This window comes from Ixodes scapularis, unplaced genomic scaffold, assembly GCF_016920785.2.
Source record: "Ixodes scapularis isolate PalLabHiFi unplaced genomic scaffold, ASM1692078v2 PGA_scaffold2__306_contigs__length_199485367, whole genome shotgun sequence".
Lineage (NCBI taxonomy): Eukaryota > Metazoa > Arthropoda > Arachnida > Ixodida > Ixodidae > Ixodes > Ixodes scapularis.
This window is the reverse complement of record NW_024609857.1, coordinates 117,932,535-117,951,743: the sequence shown is the minus strand read 5'-3', so window position 1 is coordinate 117,951,743 and position 19,209 is coordinate 117,932,535. Positions and strand designations below refer to the sequence as shown.

Genomic DNA, 19,209 nt, shown 5'->3' with positions numbered 1-19,209 from the left:
TGAGAGAGCGTGTTGGTAACCGTGCTTAAGTTAAAACCAAGAAAACGAATCTCCCGGGTGGGTGTAGTTAGAGTATCACGGGGGTTAATGCGGAATCCGCATTCATGTGGTTGTTGAAGCAGTTTGGCCGTGGCCTAAGACAGGTACACAGGGTCGCTTTGCACACAGCAAGCTGAGTGCAAAGTAAGACACCAGCAACAATACGTCGACTGCCAACGAGGAGTGGTGTACGAAATACCTTTCACCTGCGGCAAAATAGGTGTGGGACAAACAGGCCGATGCATCAATGAACGCTTACGAGAACATGCCTTAGCCTTGAGATCGTCACCAGCCGGCCATCTTGCAATACATGCAAGGGACTGTATGTGCTCAGCAGTGTTTAGCCAAACCAAAATCCTAAGACGTTTTAGGTCCAAAAGAACACGCGAGTTGTATGAAGCTCAAACAATTGTGTCTCGTGGGGCGGTGTGCATGAGCGCCCCATCGATCGCCTTATCTCCAAAGGAACTTTACTACCTTAATCATATGACTTGACGACAAGTATTCAGCCTGCAACCTCAGATTCCTTTTTGGTCTCAAACTTCATCTTTTTTATCATCTACGATTTCCGATCGTGTACCTCGGCAATTTTCTAATTTTGTTTCAAAATTTTTGCTTCCTTCTTTCTTTCTTTCTTTCTTATTTCTTATGGTTTTTTTTCACTCACAGATATCATCAGCAACTCACCTTTTTCATACATTATATTTTAAATTTTTACGTATAACAACTTTGAGGGTGCACGTTTCTTTCTTTGAAGCAACAACATCAGTAACTTCTTGCTTCTTTCTTTTCCTCCTTTAAAGACTGTATTAAATGTCAGTTGTCAGTTTAGCGCCCTTCCTGTCTACCTCGTCCTTCCTTCCTTGTTGTTTTGCGCTATTTTACTAATGATGGAAGCATATATCTGCCGTGTTTCTGCCCCATTGCGTCTGTGCACCGGAAGTAACGTTCAAGGACTCCTGTTTGCAGGTGAATTGCATTACACAGCTTTAATAGACGCTTGTGCCTAATGATGCCATAGAAAAAAAGTAGAATGCCGCCTAAAAGCACATTTTATGCATTAGTGTGTAAGCCTTGTTCATGAACATATAATAATATATTGTGAGGGAGACAGACGCTTGGCGACCGGTTTCAATTATGTCTATATTGGAACTGACCCGCGCTGCCCCGAGCGGGCAGCGCGAGCTATCGGCGATGGTGGTGATGATGACAATAATGAGGGTGATGGCTGCACGGCACGATGGATAAGTCACATTACCCTCCCCCCCCCCCCCCCCCCCCCGGGGGCGGGGGGGGAGGAGGGGTTGGGAGGGTGGGGTGGTTAAAGGGAAGCAATGGGTAGCGGTCGGTGGTAGGGTTTTAAGCGGTTCACATGTAGAACCTCTGAAGTGCGGCGGCGGCCATCGCAGGAGGAGGACACGGGTTCGGCGAGGTACGATACGGGGGATGTCTGCGCGATGACTCGGTAGGGGCCGATGTACTTGTGACGAAACTTGTCAATTCGGGCGGGTTGTCGGGCGGGGGTCCAGACCCACACAAGGGCACGGGAGCGTAGGAGGTATGGGTATGATGCTTGCCGTAGCGACCCTTGGCTATATGTTGTTGTCGCGATGTGCGTAGCTGTGCGAGCTGGCGGCACTCTTCGGCACGGGAGATGAAATTGGTGAGGAGGTCATTTTGGTCGGTTGACGGAGCAACAGGAAAGATGGTGTCCATAGTGCATGAAGCTTCGCGACCGTACACTAAATGGAAAGGGGAGTAGCCTGTAGTAGACTGAATGGCTGTGTTGTAGGCGAAAGTTACAAAGGGGAGTATTGTGTCCCAGTTTGAATGATCATTTGAGATATACATAGATATCATGTCAGCGAGAGTCTTATGAAAACGTTCGGTGAGCCCATTTGTCTGCGGATGATATGATGATGTTGTCTTGTGAATTACCCGACAGGCTTTCAAAATGGCTGCAAGTGTGCTCGAAAGAAACTGCCGTCCGCGGTCGCTTAAGAGAACTTGTGGCGCGCCGTGACGTAGGAGTCTATTATGTACAAAGGAGTGAGCTATTTCTTCAGATGTCGCAGAGGTCAGCGCGGCGGTCTCAGCGTATCTAGTCAAGTGGTCAACGGCTGTGACAATCCAACGATGACCGTGCGAGGAAACTGAGAATGGGCCAAACAAATCGATCCCCACTCTTTCGAAGGGCGTACTGGGGTAAACTAAAGGTTGGAGTAGGCCAGCAGGTGCTGTGGTTGGGCGTTTTCTACGCTGGCATTTCAAGCAAGACTGAACGTATTTAAAAACGGACGTCTGAAGGTGGGGCCAGAAGTAGCGTATCCTAATTCGAGCATATGTTTTTTGGAATCCCATGTGTCCTGAGGTGGGATCATCATGGAACGATTGAAGAATATCCTTGCGCATTTGGCGAGGAACGACAACTAGCCATCTGTTGCCTTCAGGGGAAAAGTTATGTCGATAGAGTACACCATCTTCAAGGGAAAAGTGCTGTAACTGTTTGCGCAACTTTTTATTAAGGAAGTGAGTTGGTTTATTAATATGCTCGATTATTTCTTTGATCCATGGATCCTTGGATTGCTCTAAAGTAATATGTTCGCAGTTGACAGCGGAAACATCGTATACATCGTCCATGTTTTCGAGACGTTCATCAGGTTCGTCTACGGGGCATCGAGATAGGCCGTCAGCGTCTGTATGTTTGCGACCAGATTTGCATACGACTGTATAATTGTACTCCTGGAGTGCAAGAGTCCATCGACCAAGTCTTCCAGTGAGGTCTTTTAGGGAAGAGAGCCAACATAAGGCGTGGTGGTCGATAAAGATAGTGAAACGCCTACCATAAAGGTATGGCCGGAACTTGTTGACGGCCGAAACGACAGCCAGACATTCTTTTTCTGTTATGGTGTAATTTTGTTCAGCGGTAGAGAGCATTCGACTTGCATAAGCTATGACGTATTCTTTTGTTGTGTTGTGGTCACGCTGCAATAAGACGACACCAAGGCCATAACCACTGGCATCGGTATGCAACTCCGTATGCGCAAGGTCATTAAAGTGCCCCAGGATGGGATCGGACTGGAGTGTGGTTTTAAGAACATGAAATGAGTCACGACATTCAGGGGACCAGATAAACGTTGTATTAGCTCGTAACAAACGAGTGAGTGGAGCAGCCAACTGTGCGAACTGTGGGACAAAACGACGAAAATAAGAACAAAGTCCTAGAAAACTGCGAAGTTGCTTTATGTTAAGGGGAACAGGAAATTCGCGTACTGCCTTGATCTTGTCTGGGTAGGGTCGGATGCCATCTTTATTTACAAGGTGGCCAAGGATCTTAATTTGTCGAGAGGCGAAGCGGCACTTTTTTTGTGTTGAGTACAAGGTTAGCTTTCTGGAGACAGCCGAGCACATCGGAGAGTCGACGGAGATGGTCATCAAATGTACGAGAAAATATAATAATATCATCAAGGTAGCAAAGGCATATGTGCCATTTAAGACCGCGAAGGACGTTATCTATCATGCGCTCAAACGTTGCCGGAGCATTACAAAGGCCGAAAGGCATAACATTGAACTCGAAAAGACCGTCCGATGTAATAAAAGCTGTTTTTTCTTTGTCCTCTTCCTTCATTGGTATTTGCCAGTAGCCGGACTTTAAATCTAGTGATGAAAAATATTCAGCTCCTTGTAACGTGTCTAATGTGTCATCAATCCGTGGTAAAGGGTATACGTCCTTGCGAGTGATCTTATTCAGTCTACGATAATCAACACAGAAACGTATGCTGCCATCCTTCTTTTTTACAAGGACTACTGGTGAGGACCAGGGGCTCGATGATTGGCGAATGATACCTTTACATAACATGTCTGATACCTCTTGGTCAATAATACGGCGTTCTGTAGGAGATACGCGATATGGACGCTGGTGTACGATTTGTTCGCGGGGCGTATTAATCTCATGTGCCACTGACTTCGTGGAACTTGTAAAGGACGTATAAACATCGAAGCACGATGTGAAACGAATGATTAAATGAATTAATTGCTTTTTATGAGTGTCTGCAAGGTTCGGATCGATGGCGCTCAATAAGATTTCGTTGGAGATAACGGGAAGCGCTGGAGGATCAAAATTGCATGTGGATTCCAGTGACGCAAGTTCCAAAGAGGCATCAGGTTCGATATTTGCGACGATTGTACCTTTTACAAAAACCAGTGGCTGATGTGTTACGTTACAGACAGGCAGCACTGTGCTCCCATGGGTAAGTGTAGAAATAGAATGAGGTATAATAAACCCGTGCGATAGTAAGATGTTTGAAAAAGGAATTACTAGAAAAGTGCCTGAAACGCTTGGTTCACTCGAGAAATTCATGACAAGAGATGCTAGCGGGGGAATAACCGTGTCTTCACAGGCACGTAATTTTGTTTTAGGAATACTGGAGTTTAGATTCGCAGCTATTTGAATCTCCCAAAACGACCCCTTTGCAGCTAATGACAGCTTCCGCAGAGTTAAGGAAATCCCAGCCGAGAATGAGATCGTGCGTACAAGATGATAAAACAACGAATTGAATGGTGTGGCACGCACCCTGTATGAAAACACGTGCCGTGCACTGGGCTGTTAGATGAATAATGTCTGTGGATGCTGCCCGCAGTGAACAACCATGGAGGGGTGTTCTTACTTTATGAAGACGGATGCAGATGTCCTCTTTAATCACAGAAGTAGCCGCCCCTGTGTCAACCAAGGCGTACAGAAGTAAGCCATCGATGTATACTTCAATGAGGTTAGATGGGTCGGAAGGAGGATGATGAAGACCTTTTTGTGACGCAGTTGCTCCTCGGACAACTGTGGTGCCTAGTTTCCCGTGTCAGGCCTCGCGTCTCTCTCTGAGACCATGGGCGAGTAGGATCGAGGATAGGGAGACGGGGAGCGGCGGCGAGGAGCCTGTGGACGACGTGCTGGATAAGGATCCGGGGGCGGCGATTGATCGCGCGGCTGACTCCTGAACTCTCGGTGGTTTCGGTCTCGGTTGTAGTAGTAGTAGTCGCGGGTTGCATGGTCTTGTTGTAGTCTCCGGCAAACTCGTGCGACGTGGCCGGTGATTCCACAGTAGTAGCAGACTGGCCTCTGTCGATATCCCCAAGATGCGTTGTTAACATAAGTGGGGCGACTGCGCCAGGCGGGTAAAGAGCCCCCCGTGAAGGCAGGGGAGATGGCAGCCAGAGCAGCAGTGTCCGAGGTCATTTGAGGAATTCCCGAACGAAGAGTTTCATCGGAAGAACAGACTCTGTCCGTGATGGAAAAGGGAGTCGCTGTTGGTGGAACTACGGATGCAAGCTCCTGTTGGATAATACGTCGCAACCCGGTGTCGTCAGTCTCAGGCGTGGGGTTGCTTGTAGTTGGTCGGAGAAAACGGGCAAGCTCATCTCGTACAATTTTTTGTATTATCTGCTTCAGAGAGTCAGTGGATATAGATTGCAGTGCAATTGTTGGGCTGTCATGCAGAGCTCGGACTTGAAGGCGGGAATTCCGGGCCTCATCTAGCCGCTGACAGTGCGTAGTGATGTCCTTCACTGTCGTCGGGTTTTGCACGAGAAGGACATTAAATGCCTCTTCAGAGATGCCTTTCATAACATGGCGGACTCGGTCGGCCTCGGACATGTCTTTGTCATATCGGCGGCAAAGTGAAAGAACGTCTTCAATATAAGAAGTGTACGTCTCGCCAGATGTCTGGATCCTGGCTGCCAATTTACGCTCAGCTATAGCTTTACGATTGGTGGGTTTTCCGAAAATTTCCACCAGATGAGTTTTGAATTGGAGCCACGTCGCGATTTCATCTTCGTACAAAACTTGAAAGTATAAAACAGAGAGGACGAGGACGGGAACAGGACATCTTTCATCTAGCCGCTGACACAGAAGATGTCCTGTTCCCGTCCTCGTCCTCTCTGTTTTATACTTTCAAGTTTTGTATGAAAGATGTCCTGTTCCCGTCCTCGTCCTCTCTGTTTTATACTTTCAAGTTTTGTATGAAAGATGTCCTGTTCCCGTCCTCGTCCTCTCTGTTTTATACTTTCAAGTTTTGTATCTATTAACCAACACGCTCGTTTTCAACTGTTCATCTTCGTGGTTCGTGAACCATATTTTCGCCACATCGGAGAGATAAAAAATAGCGTTGCGCAGCTTTGCTTGGTCGTCCCACTTGTTGTAAAGGCTCACCCGCTCATAGACGTCCAGCCAGTCCTCTACGTCGTCCTCGCGGAGTCCCGCAAAGGTTTTGGGATGTCGCAACTGGCTGGGGGCAGGACTGACGGCAGCTGCAGAGGCACCGGAGGAGGATTGGCCAGTGCTGGTCATCGTTGCTGGTCGCCTTCTGGGACGAAGCTCCAGAGTGATTGGGATACCCCGCACCTCCACCAATAATGTGAGGGAGACAGACGCTTGGCGACTGGTTTCAATTATGTCTATATTCGAACTGACCCGCGCTGCCTCGAGCCGGCAGCGCGAGCTATCGGCGATGGTGATGATGATGACGATAATGAGGGTGATGGCTGCACGGGACGATGGATAGGTCACAATGTTATCAAAAAGTACCCCTATAACGTGTTTTTTCTTAATGTAGACATGTTTTGCAAACGAGGGAAGCGTTTTGACTGTTGTGGAATGGGAGTGTACTTAATAAGCAAACAGCATAACGTCGCCTCATTTAAATTTCAGGGTATCATCCCTCGCGATCGACTCTGAAAGATTGCCTCCGTGTCTCTCTGTCTCAGTGCAAATGCATCCTTTGTTGCACAGAGTGGGGCAACGTGCGAAGCACTGGCGCACTCAGGTCGTGCCTTGTGCGGTAAAATGGCGTCTAATCAATAACCAAGGCTCCGCGCTTGAGCTGAGTCACACCGGTTTGCGCGAACTCCAAACGACAGAAGAAAAAATGATTGGGTGGAAAAATGGTTGCGATGTCACCACTTAAGCAAAGGCGTGTGTTTGTGTAAAGGCAGGCTATATATTGAGCACTTCGCATGCTGACAGTGCGCTTGAATCCCAGGGTCTGCTCTATACACTTTTGGGAAAAAAGGGTATATTCTTACAACCCTTGTCCCATATACGACACCCCAAAACTTCAGGTGGACGTACAGCGCGCTGACGCCGAACCGACGGTACCAAATTTTACGAGCGGCTTGAGCACGGTGATATGGACCTCATCAAACAGCTAAAGTACGCAGCAAAGACTACAGAAAAAAAAACTGAGGTTTTGCAGTAGTGCCTTAAAAACCCCGATTACTTTTTCTTTATTCACTAACACTTGCATTCGCTATTTTAATAAGTTGTACCACTCGGCTATCAAACCGCTCGGAAAAGTTGGTACCATCGGTTCGGCGTCAACGCGCTGTACATCGAACTGAAAATTTTGGCGTGTCTTATATTGAACAAGGAGTGTAAGAATACACCCTTTTTTGCTGAGAGGGTACACACTCCAACGTTTACCGTTTCACAGCCCAGTGCGAGACCTCAAAAGTCCAGAGCATACAATCAAAATTCTCACTTTACAAAAAAAAAAAAAACAAAAAAAAAAAAAACACGTGCCATACGCAAAAAAAAAAAGAAACAAAATTGAAAAGGACACTGGCTAGAAGCCCTTTTTTGGAACATAAAATCAGGAATATCCACCGCCGCTTCAAATGACCAGGTTTAACTGTCACGTTCGGCTTGGCGCATGCAAATGCTCGCTGCAATCGCTGAACGGTTCACTCCCCGCTTAACAGACGCCCGTCATACGCCTCGACAACTATGTCGCCATCTGGAGGCGCTCATGAGAAACTGGGACGAAGGATGGACATTTCCTTTACTCCGCTTGAGCCTTCTCACACCGTGTTGCTGAGCATTTTGTTATCGCTTCGCAGTCAGTGAACTTGCGGCATTCGCTGAGAAGAAAACCAAAGAAGGGCGCAAGAAGCGCGAGCATAATAAGCCCCTTATTTGTTAAGTTTGTAACATTCCAAAAAAAAGTCAAAACTCATCTATCGCCATCATAATCCCCGACGTTATTCTTTATCTTTTATTAAGCTCAGCAAGCTGAAGTAGCCTTCTATTCAAAAAAAAAAAAAAATACTCCAGGAGAGTACCAGACCCACGCTTGAAATGAAATAGCCTGGCTTGGTCCCACCTTTCCACAGCATTTTCTTGGAACGTTGTCAAGAAGTTGGATTTTCATTCGTTCCAAGGCTCGTCAGTGTGGTTAACAAAGCGTAACTCGCACCATTGCTTGGCTACTCCTCCAAGAAAGAGGCGCATGTTTTGTATGCGGTCTCGTTCTGAAGTCCAGGAATTTTCCTCGCAGGCGTACTCAGAGAAAGCAATCTAACCTTCTGAACTCTTTGATTGCCCGTCGAAGATGTCTGGCTTTGCCACCTCGTATCTGGGCCTTTTATTTTCCACGCTGAGCGTCGACATCAAGCTTTGAATAATGATGTTTTGTTGTGACATTTGCTGCTGTTGAGCATGAATCGCTTGGAGCACTGCGGCCACATCAGAAGCCGGAAACGCTCGTTGGACCGTAGGTACCGGAGCCGCCACTCGCTGCAGCACAAGCTTGTGAAAGACAGTCATCTGTATGTTAATCTTGAGGGACCCCTTTTCCATCAACTCCTCCGAAGAAATGGTACCTTTCTGGAGCATGAGTTCGATGAGCTCCGGAGATGTAACATGCCCTGGCAGCTCCACGTCTGGTTCATCTTGAACTTGATATCGGTTAAAAACCACTCGGTCTAGGTTCCGAGCAACAGAAAATCGTGCCCACATGTTCTGAATCCTGTCGAATGCGCCAAATTATGTAACGTCCCGAAGAAATGTCAAAACGCATCTATTGCCATCTTAATCCCCGACGTTCTTCATTTTCTTTTTTCGTCCCCCCTACAGATTTCACGCTGCTTCGTCTTCTTTTTCTTTTGGTCTTCTTCAAGGATGTTAGTGAATACAAGATTCACATACTATGTTTGCCGTAACAAGTCATGTGCTGTGTCATCAAAGGCAGAGTCGCTGAAGCTCAGCTGTGCAAGCTACTTCGTTTAGATAAAGCATTCACGAAGTAGAAAATGTTGTTAAGGCAAAGCTATCCAGCAAGCGCGTCTTAACCTCTCGACGGAAGTCTTGAGTTAGAGCTTTTGTTTAGAGGGTACGGTCAGGTAACAATGTAGTAAAAGGGAGGTTAGACGCAAACTCTTCATCCGAGTTTGGTAACTCGAGGCAACATAATATATGAGCGAACGTGTGTTCAAGTGATCTCTTTGTCAGATTTTGCGCAGCAGAAGTTTGCGCGACTCAGATTACGTGGGCCGTTTTCAGACTTCTGTCAAAACGTTAACAGCCATTCAGAAATGCTGGTGTTGTTTGTACGCATATGTATTTTTTTTTTGTTGCCTTGTATGATGTCTGAGTGCTATCACGATATTCTGTTGCTGTAAGTTTCTGCATGCGCGGATTCTTTTTTTGTTTTTGTTTTGTTTTTTTGCTTTTTTGTATAGGCCGCTGGATTTTGCCGTCCTTACCGGTTGCTAGCACCTCGTCAGGCAACCTGTTTGCCTTTTGTGCCAGCGGACCGTTCAAGTCGAATTTGTATTTGACTTGAAAAAATAAAATGATTGATTGATTGATTGATTGAGCACAGCCTGCAGGGCCGCGCTTTTTTGAAGCATTTTTGACATGAAACACTTTTACGAACAGTCGTTTTCTTATATAGTTTCTAATAATTGTGAATATCATATCTAGTAAAAGAAACACGGCAGTCATATTTACAAGACCGCATATGTACGAGAAGTGTGATCGGAAGTAATACTATGTGAGAAGCGGTTTCATAAAATTACACTCCCCCCTATAAGATTTGGCGATTCTCATGGCATCATTTCGTTCCCGTCTTTTCAGCCAAATCGTATCAATCGCAGTTAAATCCACTAAGTGGTTGGTGTCCAGTGCGGATAAAGTTCATCCGAATCAATAAGCGTGGAACTTCCTCCTTTTCTTTCCTTAGACATGCATAGGTCACGGTTGGAGCAATGTAAAGACTCATCCATCTGCAATGGCATCCTTCCGGCACAAGATTAAATTTTGGCAGTCTTTCGATACAGACGTGACCGTTGTGAAAAAGGTAATCACCTTAATCTTACTTAATAATTTCAAATACATGGACTTGAACATATCGACGAAGTTATGCTATTGTCACTGACAAGGTGAAAACGTAGGGAAAGAGCTTCAGTAGACCCGATTCAAAAGCCCACCAAGCAACATTGGTAGTCGCCACTGTTTGGACACGAAGCGCGTCATTGAATCCGAGCCTTCTTCGCGGTCACCGCACATGTGTGCCGCTCGCTCTTTCGTTACTTTTCAGCGCACTGCACTGGGTCTCTTTTGTGACGCTGTCGAAATAGGTTGCATTATGCCTAATGAATTAAAAAATTCGTAAGTTTTGGAATAAACAAATAAAGTATGAAACGCTGTTCCTCTGATAATTTTTCGGCAAAGTCAGGAGGTTCTTGCGTGTGACTTATTTAGGATATTGTGATCACCTTGACATAAGCAGATACCTCAAAATCAGCTTTTTTGATTGACTACAAATTTAACATTATAGCTATAAAATAAATCCCTACATGCGTTTGAATGAAGGAACGATTTGAACATTTTGCAAATTCAGAAGCAATTTTTTTAAAATACGTATTTTTTATACAATTCATTTTTTTTATAATAGTCCATTGCAACTGAAGCAGGTAGGGCGAGGGTAAGACGGGCCGAGGACGAGGAAGACGACGGAACGCTGGAGAAGAAAGGGGGAAACTTCCTTCTACCTTTAGCGTTCCGTCTGATTCCTCCTCCCCGGCCCGTCTTACCCACGCTCTACCTTCTTGAGTTGCTATGAACTGTGGTAGCATGGTATTTTCTTTTCCCTGCAAGGGCGCATATAGTGAAATTTATATCAGTCGCTGTTGGCTGTACCAGCCGAAGTAGTGTCCAGCACAAGGGAATAGCACAAGAGTTAATAGCACAAGGGAACAGCACAAGGGGTTGATGGAAAAATGTAAATTTTGATCTAACGTTTGTGGACATAATATATTGTTGAACACTTCCAACATTATTTCTCTGTGCCTGCTTTTAAAGTGGCGCACATCATTTGAAACACAATAAACGTTTTTTTTTAGTTTAATGCAAAAGTGAGGTAGAGAACGAGAATATCGATGCTGCCCTCCGGCAAAAAATAAACTACATAGAAAGGGATGCCGCGAAAAAATATATCGATTACCCCGTTTATATTTTACGCCGTAGCCCAACGAAACATGCGCCTGACACCTCACTGCTCTTGGCTGCTATAAATGAATATATGTGTAAATTAAGGAATTTTATTATGTATCACAAAAAAGTGTAACTACGTGGGAATGGGGTATTAGCATAAACTGCACACATTATAGAAAGTACATAACTTTTTTTGTTACTTCATCATACGCGGTAATTTGCGAGTAGAAAATGAGCCTTTAGTTATATCGATATGTCAAGGTGTACAAATAATGTGATTATTGGCACAATATTTAAAATGCGTCTTGCGATGCCCTCCTGTTCCAGGTAGACCTGATGCTTGACCAAGCCAACAAGACGTGCTTGGCGGCGTACTACGTCGACTATGAAGACTACTACGGCATGTGTCAGAGCAAGGTGCCCTTTCCGCGGTTGAAGGCGATTCGAGAACTGCTCAACAAACGAACAAACCTAGACGAGGACATTGATCTCTTTGGCCACGAGTTTTGAGTCTCCTCGCCACACCGCGAACTCAGTAGTGTGCTCCCGCCGCAGTGTTTGAGGTTTCATCGTGTCAAGCTCTACACCGGTCACCCTGTTCTTTTATCATTTTAGAGGGATGGGAGTAAAATAAATGAAAAAGTGCATTTTCTGACCGCAAACGTCGCTGCTCATCCAGCACATGGCAGAAAACAAGGTCATGGGGCTGGAAATTCTACGTCAGCTCCAACCAGGTTGCGGAAGCTACCATCCGTTGTATAGGGTACAGCCGCTAGCATACATCCAGAAAAGGTCGGTGCTGGGCTCTGATTGGACAAGAGTGCAGCGTCAGCATTCGGTTGAATCTCGTGCACGCAATGATTGAACACGAGCTGCAGCCGATCGCTGACACAGCCTTCGAGTCCAGTTCGGGCCTCGCACCGGCCTCCGTGAGGTGACGTAGAAAATACGGCACTATGGCCTTGTCACGACAAGGTGTTGCCTTATCGCGGAGCAGGTTGGGGAGCTGTTCGTTGCCTCCGGGTTGCTAGGTGAGTCCCGATAAGGCAGATAATTTTGAGTTGTCGGTGCTCGGTGAGCATACCTTTACCGGCATTCGTCGTCTTGTTGAGAGTTTGGGCGCACCCGTTTCTATGTAGTTCGCGGCCGCTTTGCATCGCACTAGGTCAGAGATTCCTGCTGTGGTTTGGAGTACGGCAGTAGTCTCGCCTGGATACTCTGAGGGGACAAAACTTTTCAAGAGGCTTTTGTTGTGTTCTGCTACACAACGTAAAAAGAGGTATGTGTTGTTTTCGCTGATCTCGGTAACCGTTACGAACGAATATATGACGAAGCCCAGCTATTTATAATCTATAGGAAACACCTTGTGCCGCACGATATTCTCTGCTAATCGTGAATCGTGTTGTGTCACCGTAACAATTTCCTTCTAACGTAAATATAAATTAGTTCAAACATTCCAGCAGTTCCCGGCAGTCGTTGTATGTGAATAAAATGTTACTATGAATTGAACTGAAGTGGGAAGTTTTGGATATTTCCAGTAATTTTGAATAAAAACAACACAAAACGACAAGAACGTCATGAAGGAAACTACCTAAGTTGTCTGAACCGAGTGCGCGGCTGTCTTTTTAGTGCTGTTTTTTGTTAATATTTAAGGTCGTTGTGAGGAAGTCTTCACAGGAAGACCTGTAAACACCAATGCAATAATAAGGCACCACTTTGAGAAAAGTGCTTGTATGAGCTTCGTTTTATAAACTATGGTAAACATGAAGGCAAGAGAGTCATATCACTTTGCCATGTAGAAAAGCACGCGGGCGAATCGGTCGCAGCATTCTGTAAGGTAGTGTTAACGGAAGGTTTTATCTGCGTCCTTTCTGATTCATACTTATCACGTACGTCATGACTAAGATGTGTTCAATGCCTCGGACCCCGGCCGCAAACCCTCAGTAAAAAAAACTGTAAGCTAAGACCCCTTCATGAAAAAAAAATGGAAATCTGCCGTTCAGAGCTACCACTCAATTCCATCAATAAAAAAAAAAAGGAAAAAACAAAAACGATGTAACAGTGATATCTGGTATCCCGAAAAAGTCAACGCACTCTGTCGAGCATCAATTAATGTTCACACAAGCATTTTACTCCCTTGATTTTGTGAGCGCCACACACGAGCATATTCGGGTGCGGTCCCGTGTAGTTTTAGTTTCGCTTTCTTCCCGGCGGCTCCTAAATCGGATGATCTTTTTTTCTTTTTTTCATGTGTAGAGCAACGCGTGAGCAAGCGATCAAAAACAATGTTTTATATTATGGCTTCACTTTTGGATACGAAATAAAAATGTTTGTTTTGGCGACTTTTGCCTCAGTATGCTCTTTGTGGTTAAAAATGCGAATATATGTAGTTAATTGAAGACAACATTTATTAAGCAGGTGAGCTGGTTGTGAATCGACATACTAAAACCCGAGACGGAGGCAGAAAAGTTGAAAACAACGTTTTGTACGCAGTTCAGCCTCGCTCTTCATGGTGAACATTGAGATCTAAAATTACTTCGAATCTCTGCGAAAGTCGCACTTTTGAATAAAAAAAAAAGAATAAGGCCACTAAAAATAGTGATCTTGACATGCAACTGCATAGCACCATCTCTCGGGTGAAATACAAAAAAAACTGTTATAGTTGGGAGGCATACAGATGTTTTGGCCGATAAATCTATATGTCTGATAAAGAAATATTCTTCACAAAGCATTCTACGGTTTTATGAGGCCAAACTGTTTTAGGCATGCGAGAAAAACTCGGCACACAAATGGTTAAAAGGGCGGAGCACTTTTGCTGTCCTCAGCAGATTTTAAAATATCAGCAGACCTTAGATTGTCACTGCATTCTTTTAAACCAAGATGTTAACAGTTATTCCTAGAGGTCACACTTTAGGGTCTTGGACATAGTACTAACAAGCTGGGACAGCCAGCTAATACCCTAAAAGGTAGAAATTGCCAAGAGCATAAGGTCTGATAACATCGAGGACTAGGACATTAAGGGTGTTAGCCCAGCATGCTAGTAGATTTCAGGCAGTCAGCACTGGTTGTACTCCATGAAACGCCTTTTTGATATCTTTGAAGGTGTAGTATTCTTAGTCTATATATGCGCTCCCCTTTATTTCGCTCACTTGTTACATATATGGAAAATGAGATTACTATTGACTTAGTATCGCTAGGTGCCGATCGGTTCTGTTGGAAAATGAGTTTAACATGGCCAATAAACAACGTGTTTTATAAGTTTTTAGTAAAATCGGAGGGTTTTTTCTCAAGTATTTTTTGGGGCAATTTACGCGTTTATTTGTTCTAAAGTCTATCAACTTCGTCGTTCTCAAATAATTGCATTTTACGGGAGTGTGCTTTTGTTCCTATGTAATTATGTTCTGTCCTAATGTATAAAGAATGAATCAAAATCACTCATAAATTATGGCAATCGGGTTATTATGGACGCATCATATGCCATTTTAATTATGAGACATAGAGTACTCTCTTATTTATTTACTTGACCCTCAGAACACAGACATTAGACAGGACAGAAGAAAACAAAAATCAAGAAAAGGCGTACATATACAGTAATCAAACAATAAAAAACTGAATTTTAGCAATAGTAGTACACAATAGAGTATAGTCAGTAATAGATGTGAGCGATAGAGGTTCGCGACTTCTCTCACTGGACGCTGTAGAAAAATCAAATCAAAGTTTTATTCAGACAGCCGGGTAATAGACATGCCTGGCGGGACGACTGCCCCCCTCCCCCGGCCCCTTCCCCAGTTTCACCATTCAGAGAGCTGAGACAAAAATAATGTTCGTCAGAGAAAGGAAACTGACATTACCGGGACAAACCCATGAACCGATGAACCAACATATATACATCCCTTTAAACCTGCACAAACACGGCACAGAAATTGGCACCAGGCAACAGATTTTCACAAAAAATTACACCAGGTCACTGAAAATCAACCATTAAACCATACAAAAAAAATTCACACTCTACAAAATACGCGGCACAAAAAAAAGAAAAAAGCCATTAGTGCAAGAAAAAGAAAAAGACCTGTAACTTCTGAAGCGACACAAATACGCATTCATGTGTTTCTTTATAACATAATTACGCAGATACCTCCCTCAATAATGGAGATCAGAGTTGGTATTCAGAAGGCCGGGAGCTCATAACGTGCTAGAAAGAAAATAGACACACCAGCTTTATGACGATGATCAAAGGATGCTGGGATTATGACCTGATCTTTGAGTTAAAGATTTTTGTGTTCGTACAACAATGTCCACCGCGGAAGACATACGCTACAATGGGCAACACTTGGAAGCAGCAGTGTATTTTTTGTATGTTGCACCTACAGTGAGGTTAAAATTCGCTAGTTTAAAGCACTCAAATCTGTTGTAAACATTTTCTAGCGAGGCAATGCGGAAATTTGTATATAAATCCTAGATAGAGTCTGCGTACTTCAGTTTAGACTGCACTGGTGACTTATACTCTCGTTGCACGGGCACACTTAACTGCAGTTAAGTAAGCCACAGTTGCAACACTACTCTTGCAGATGACATTCTGCGGCTATGCACTCAAAGCTATGCGCCCACGTGCGCTTCAACAGCTTGAGCACCCATCAAAGCAGTGCACGCGCACTCTTTGCTCCTTTTGAAATAGATATCTAAAAATAGTGCCGTAACTGTGGCGACGTGTAACAGCAGTTAAAGTGAGTTAAGTGCGGTTTAGGGCGCCCGTGTAAAACCGTTATTAAAACCTGGGCTCCTTCGTCCGGTATCTCTCAGAGATCTAACTTGGGATCACTTTTGTGTATTTTATTAATGATATTGAAATGTTCGTAATAAATTTTAAGTTATTCGCTCATAATTTGAACCTGTCTTTACAGGTTGCGTCACTCGCTGATAGTGCATATTTACAGGATCTGTCACGTGTGCATGAGTGGTGTTTATTCAATCATTGAACGATCAATCTTAATAAAACCAAGGTTTTATCAACGTATAGAACATGGCAACCGATTTTTTAACGACCACGTTCTCGGCACCACTTCTGTTTTACGCGTCACCACAGTTCGTGAACTCGGTGTTTATTTTGATAGCCAGCTTTCTTTTTTCGTTTCATGTATCCTAAATTGTTAGCTCAGCTTTAAATTGTTGGGCGTAACTTATCGCTTGACGCAGGTGTTTACAAATCATTTGTGTATTATTCGCCTTTTTGTACCCTCATTCGTTCCAGGATTGAGTTCGCCAGTGTTGTTTCGAACTATCTTATATTATCCGAATTAGAAAAAAAAAACATGTTCTGAAGACGCTCTTTTGTATAATTTTTAATTGGCATTTCTGTAGAGAGTTTTTTTTTATGATTATGCCTTCATTCTTAGAAATCTGGACTTACTCTTGAAAAAAGCCCGTGCGTCTACTTTCACGCACAACTCTCGGAGAGCCAATCACCGCAACTTACGGAGGCAGCTCAGCGAATGACGATGCGGAAACATAAGATTAGACGGAAAGCGCAGTCTGAGTTGTGATATTAAGCAATGCAAGCGTGACGTTTTGCATTGCTTAATGTCAAGACTCAAACTGCGTTTCTTGGACTAAACATATCTTTCGACATCTTCATTCGCTGAGCTGCCTCCGTATGTTGCGGTGATTGGCTCTGCGAGTCTTGTGTGGGAAAGTATATGCACGTTTTTTTTTTTTAGAGTGTAGAAACTTTATCAAGCAGAAGAGTCGTGCGAGACGTAATATTTTTTAATAGAATGATTCATGGTCGACTTCATTATGCTGTGTTATGTTCCGTGAATGTCCACGCACCTATTCGTCTCAGTAGGCATGCCTGTCCATTATTTCATCATTTTTATCAGGAGAAGCTATGTTCCATTACCCGCATTCAAATTACTTTTAATGACATGCCCACCAAGTTTGTGGATAGTTTTCTGAATGACGAACATCTTAAGCGTGAAGCTGAGTCAAATTTGAACACATAGCTACCACATCGTTCTGAATCATTTTTTACGATTGTATGTGTGGACATATGCATGTTGTTATGAATGTATAACTGTTTGTGAGCACGCTATATTTTTTATTTAAGCGTCTCATACAGCAAAGACTTCGGTCGTTTTGAAGCAAGAAGAAAGAAATAAATAAATTAATAATATAATGGTTTTAACAATGAAGGCGCTAGATCGAAATTATAGACTACTTCCGAAAATACCTGCATGCAACACTGTACGCGTTGCATTATGGCAGCTCTTTGTCTATGAAGAGGAGTGGAATCGTTTTAATTTCGAATGCTCCGTCGACGGAGTATCACATCTCAGCACTTCATAAAAATAAAGTCAGCGCTCACCTGCAATGCACTCATTCATCTTCATGGGAGCCCCAGTTGCAACTCGGACTTTCAGCGGCCGCAAAGAGCTACCTAGAGAAATAGGGGCGCGGTCGGCCGTAAACCAAACCTTTCTGGCGACCCTTCTGTGCCACTCCAGATCGCAGCATGGCCCTCACGTTTCACGGATAATTTATGAAGCACATTAGGGAAAATAAAAAAATAAAACAGGGATTGATTGATTGAATGGAACGGGATTGAACAGGATCACGACTCTTCCATGTGCCTTCGTAGTCCGGTTTACACGCGCATGAAATTTGGCATGTCAAGAGCCCCCCCCCCCCCCCAATCCCTCAAAAAAGTGTCCCAGCATTTTGCGTTTATTGGCAGGCAACCCCTCATTAGTATAAATACAAAAAGTCCCATATTAAAAAATTCAGGCACTGCATCTGGACGTGAAAGGATGCCGTGAAGTGAGGGTGGCAAATTGAAACCAAAGTTGTGGCCAAGGGGTTCTAATATGCTTTGCACGGCACTATTCCGTTATAATCGAATCGATTTTGCAAGATCTAGAATTCTAAGTCACGCAACTACATGGAGATCCTGTGAAAAATTGGCATCAGTTCCCGCCCAGATACTAATAAAAATATATGAGAGATACGGGTGTGTTATATTGATTATGATCAAAATCACGGTTATCATTTCTCGTTATGCAGGTTGTTTTGCATTTGACTATACTCATCAGAGATCTGTCACACATGCTTACATGTGACCAAAGCTTTACTTCCCAAAATTCATAGCAGTAAAAATAGAATCCAAATCATGTTGCGGTAATTGGAGCCCCTAGATATAACAGGGTCAACGGCACATTCACCAGAGAAGAGTTTGGTTGTTTTATTGAAAAGAATAAAAGGTGTTAATATTTATGTAGAACAACTTGACGAACCAAAGCGGTCTTTTGAGGTGTTCTTAGGAATACTAGTCAGAGAGAAAGGAGTTTGCACCGTTACTTGGTACAAATTTTGAGTGATTCGTTAACAATACCTTAACCCGCAATCAGTTGCGGGTTAAGGTTCAGGTTAATCTCACATAGCTTAAGCAATAAACATTGAGTAATACTTTGTCGAATGCTTTTGAAACAAACCCAATATTTCAACCCACCTGGAACCCATGATCAGATTTTTATAAAACTTGTAGCACCATCATTTTCTTCTTCTTCTTCTTGTAGCGGATGCTTGAAAAAGAATTTCTTAATGCACGGTGATCTGAAAATAGTACATTTCATCAGAAGAAATTCACGAATAGCATATTGCTTGTTTTTTTAACAATCTGAGAGAACACTGGCTAGTGAGATTGTGAATTAATGGGAGAGTGCTTGTTACCGGCTGAGTCCCCAAAAAATACCTTTACTATTTTTTTTGCCGCTCTGGTGATATTAAAGTGTCAAGTGATTTTTGAAGGACGTCTGCATGCTTTACGGAAGAAGTATTGTAGATCTGCGGTCTTTTCTGTTAATTTTTCCTCTTCAAGTTTTATATTTTTAAACAGCTTTGGAATTTTAAAGATT

The 19,209-nt window shown here is 43.8% G+C and overlaps 2 protein-coding genes across 2 annotated transcripts in view; both read left to right on the top strand.

Moving 5' to 3' along the window:
- LOC120844060 overlaps positions 1–11,812 on the top strand; it is a 41,599-nt gene extending 29,787 nt beyond the window's left edge. The window contains exons 6-7 of the mRNA XM_040215660.3: positions 10,050–10,166; positions 11,630–11,812. Coding sequence (XP_040071594.2) covers positions 10,050–10,166; positions 11,630–11,812 — 300 coding nt within the window. The remainder of the gene's footprint in view (positions 1–10,049; positions 10,167–11,629) is intronic.
- A 584-nt stretch (positions 11,813–12,396) lies between these two features.
- Positions 12,397–19,209, top strand: part of LOC120844084 — a 51,800-nt gene continuing 44,987 nt past the window's right edge. The window contains exon 1 of the mRNA XM_040215688.3: positions 12,397–12,581. The gene's annotated coding sequence lies outside the window, so the exon portion shown is untranslated. The remainder of the gene's footprint in view (positions 12,582–19,209) is intronic.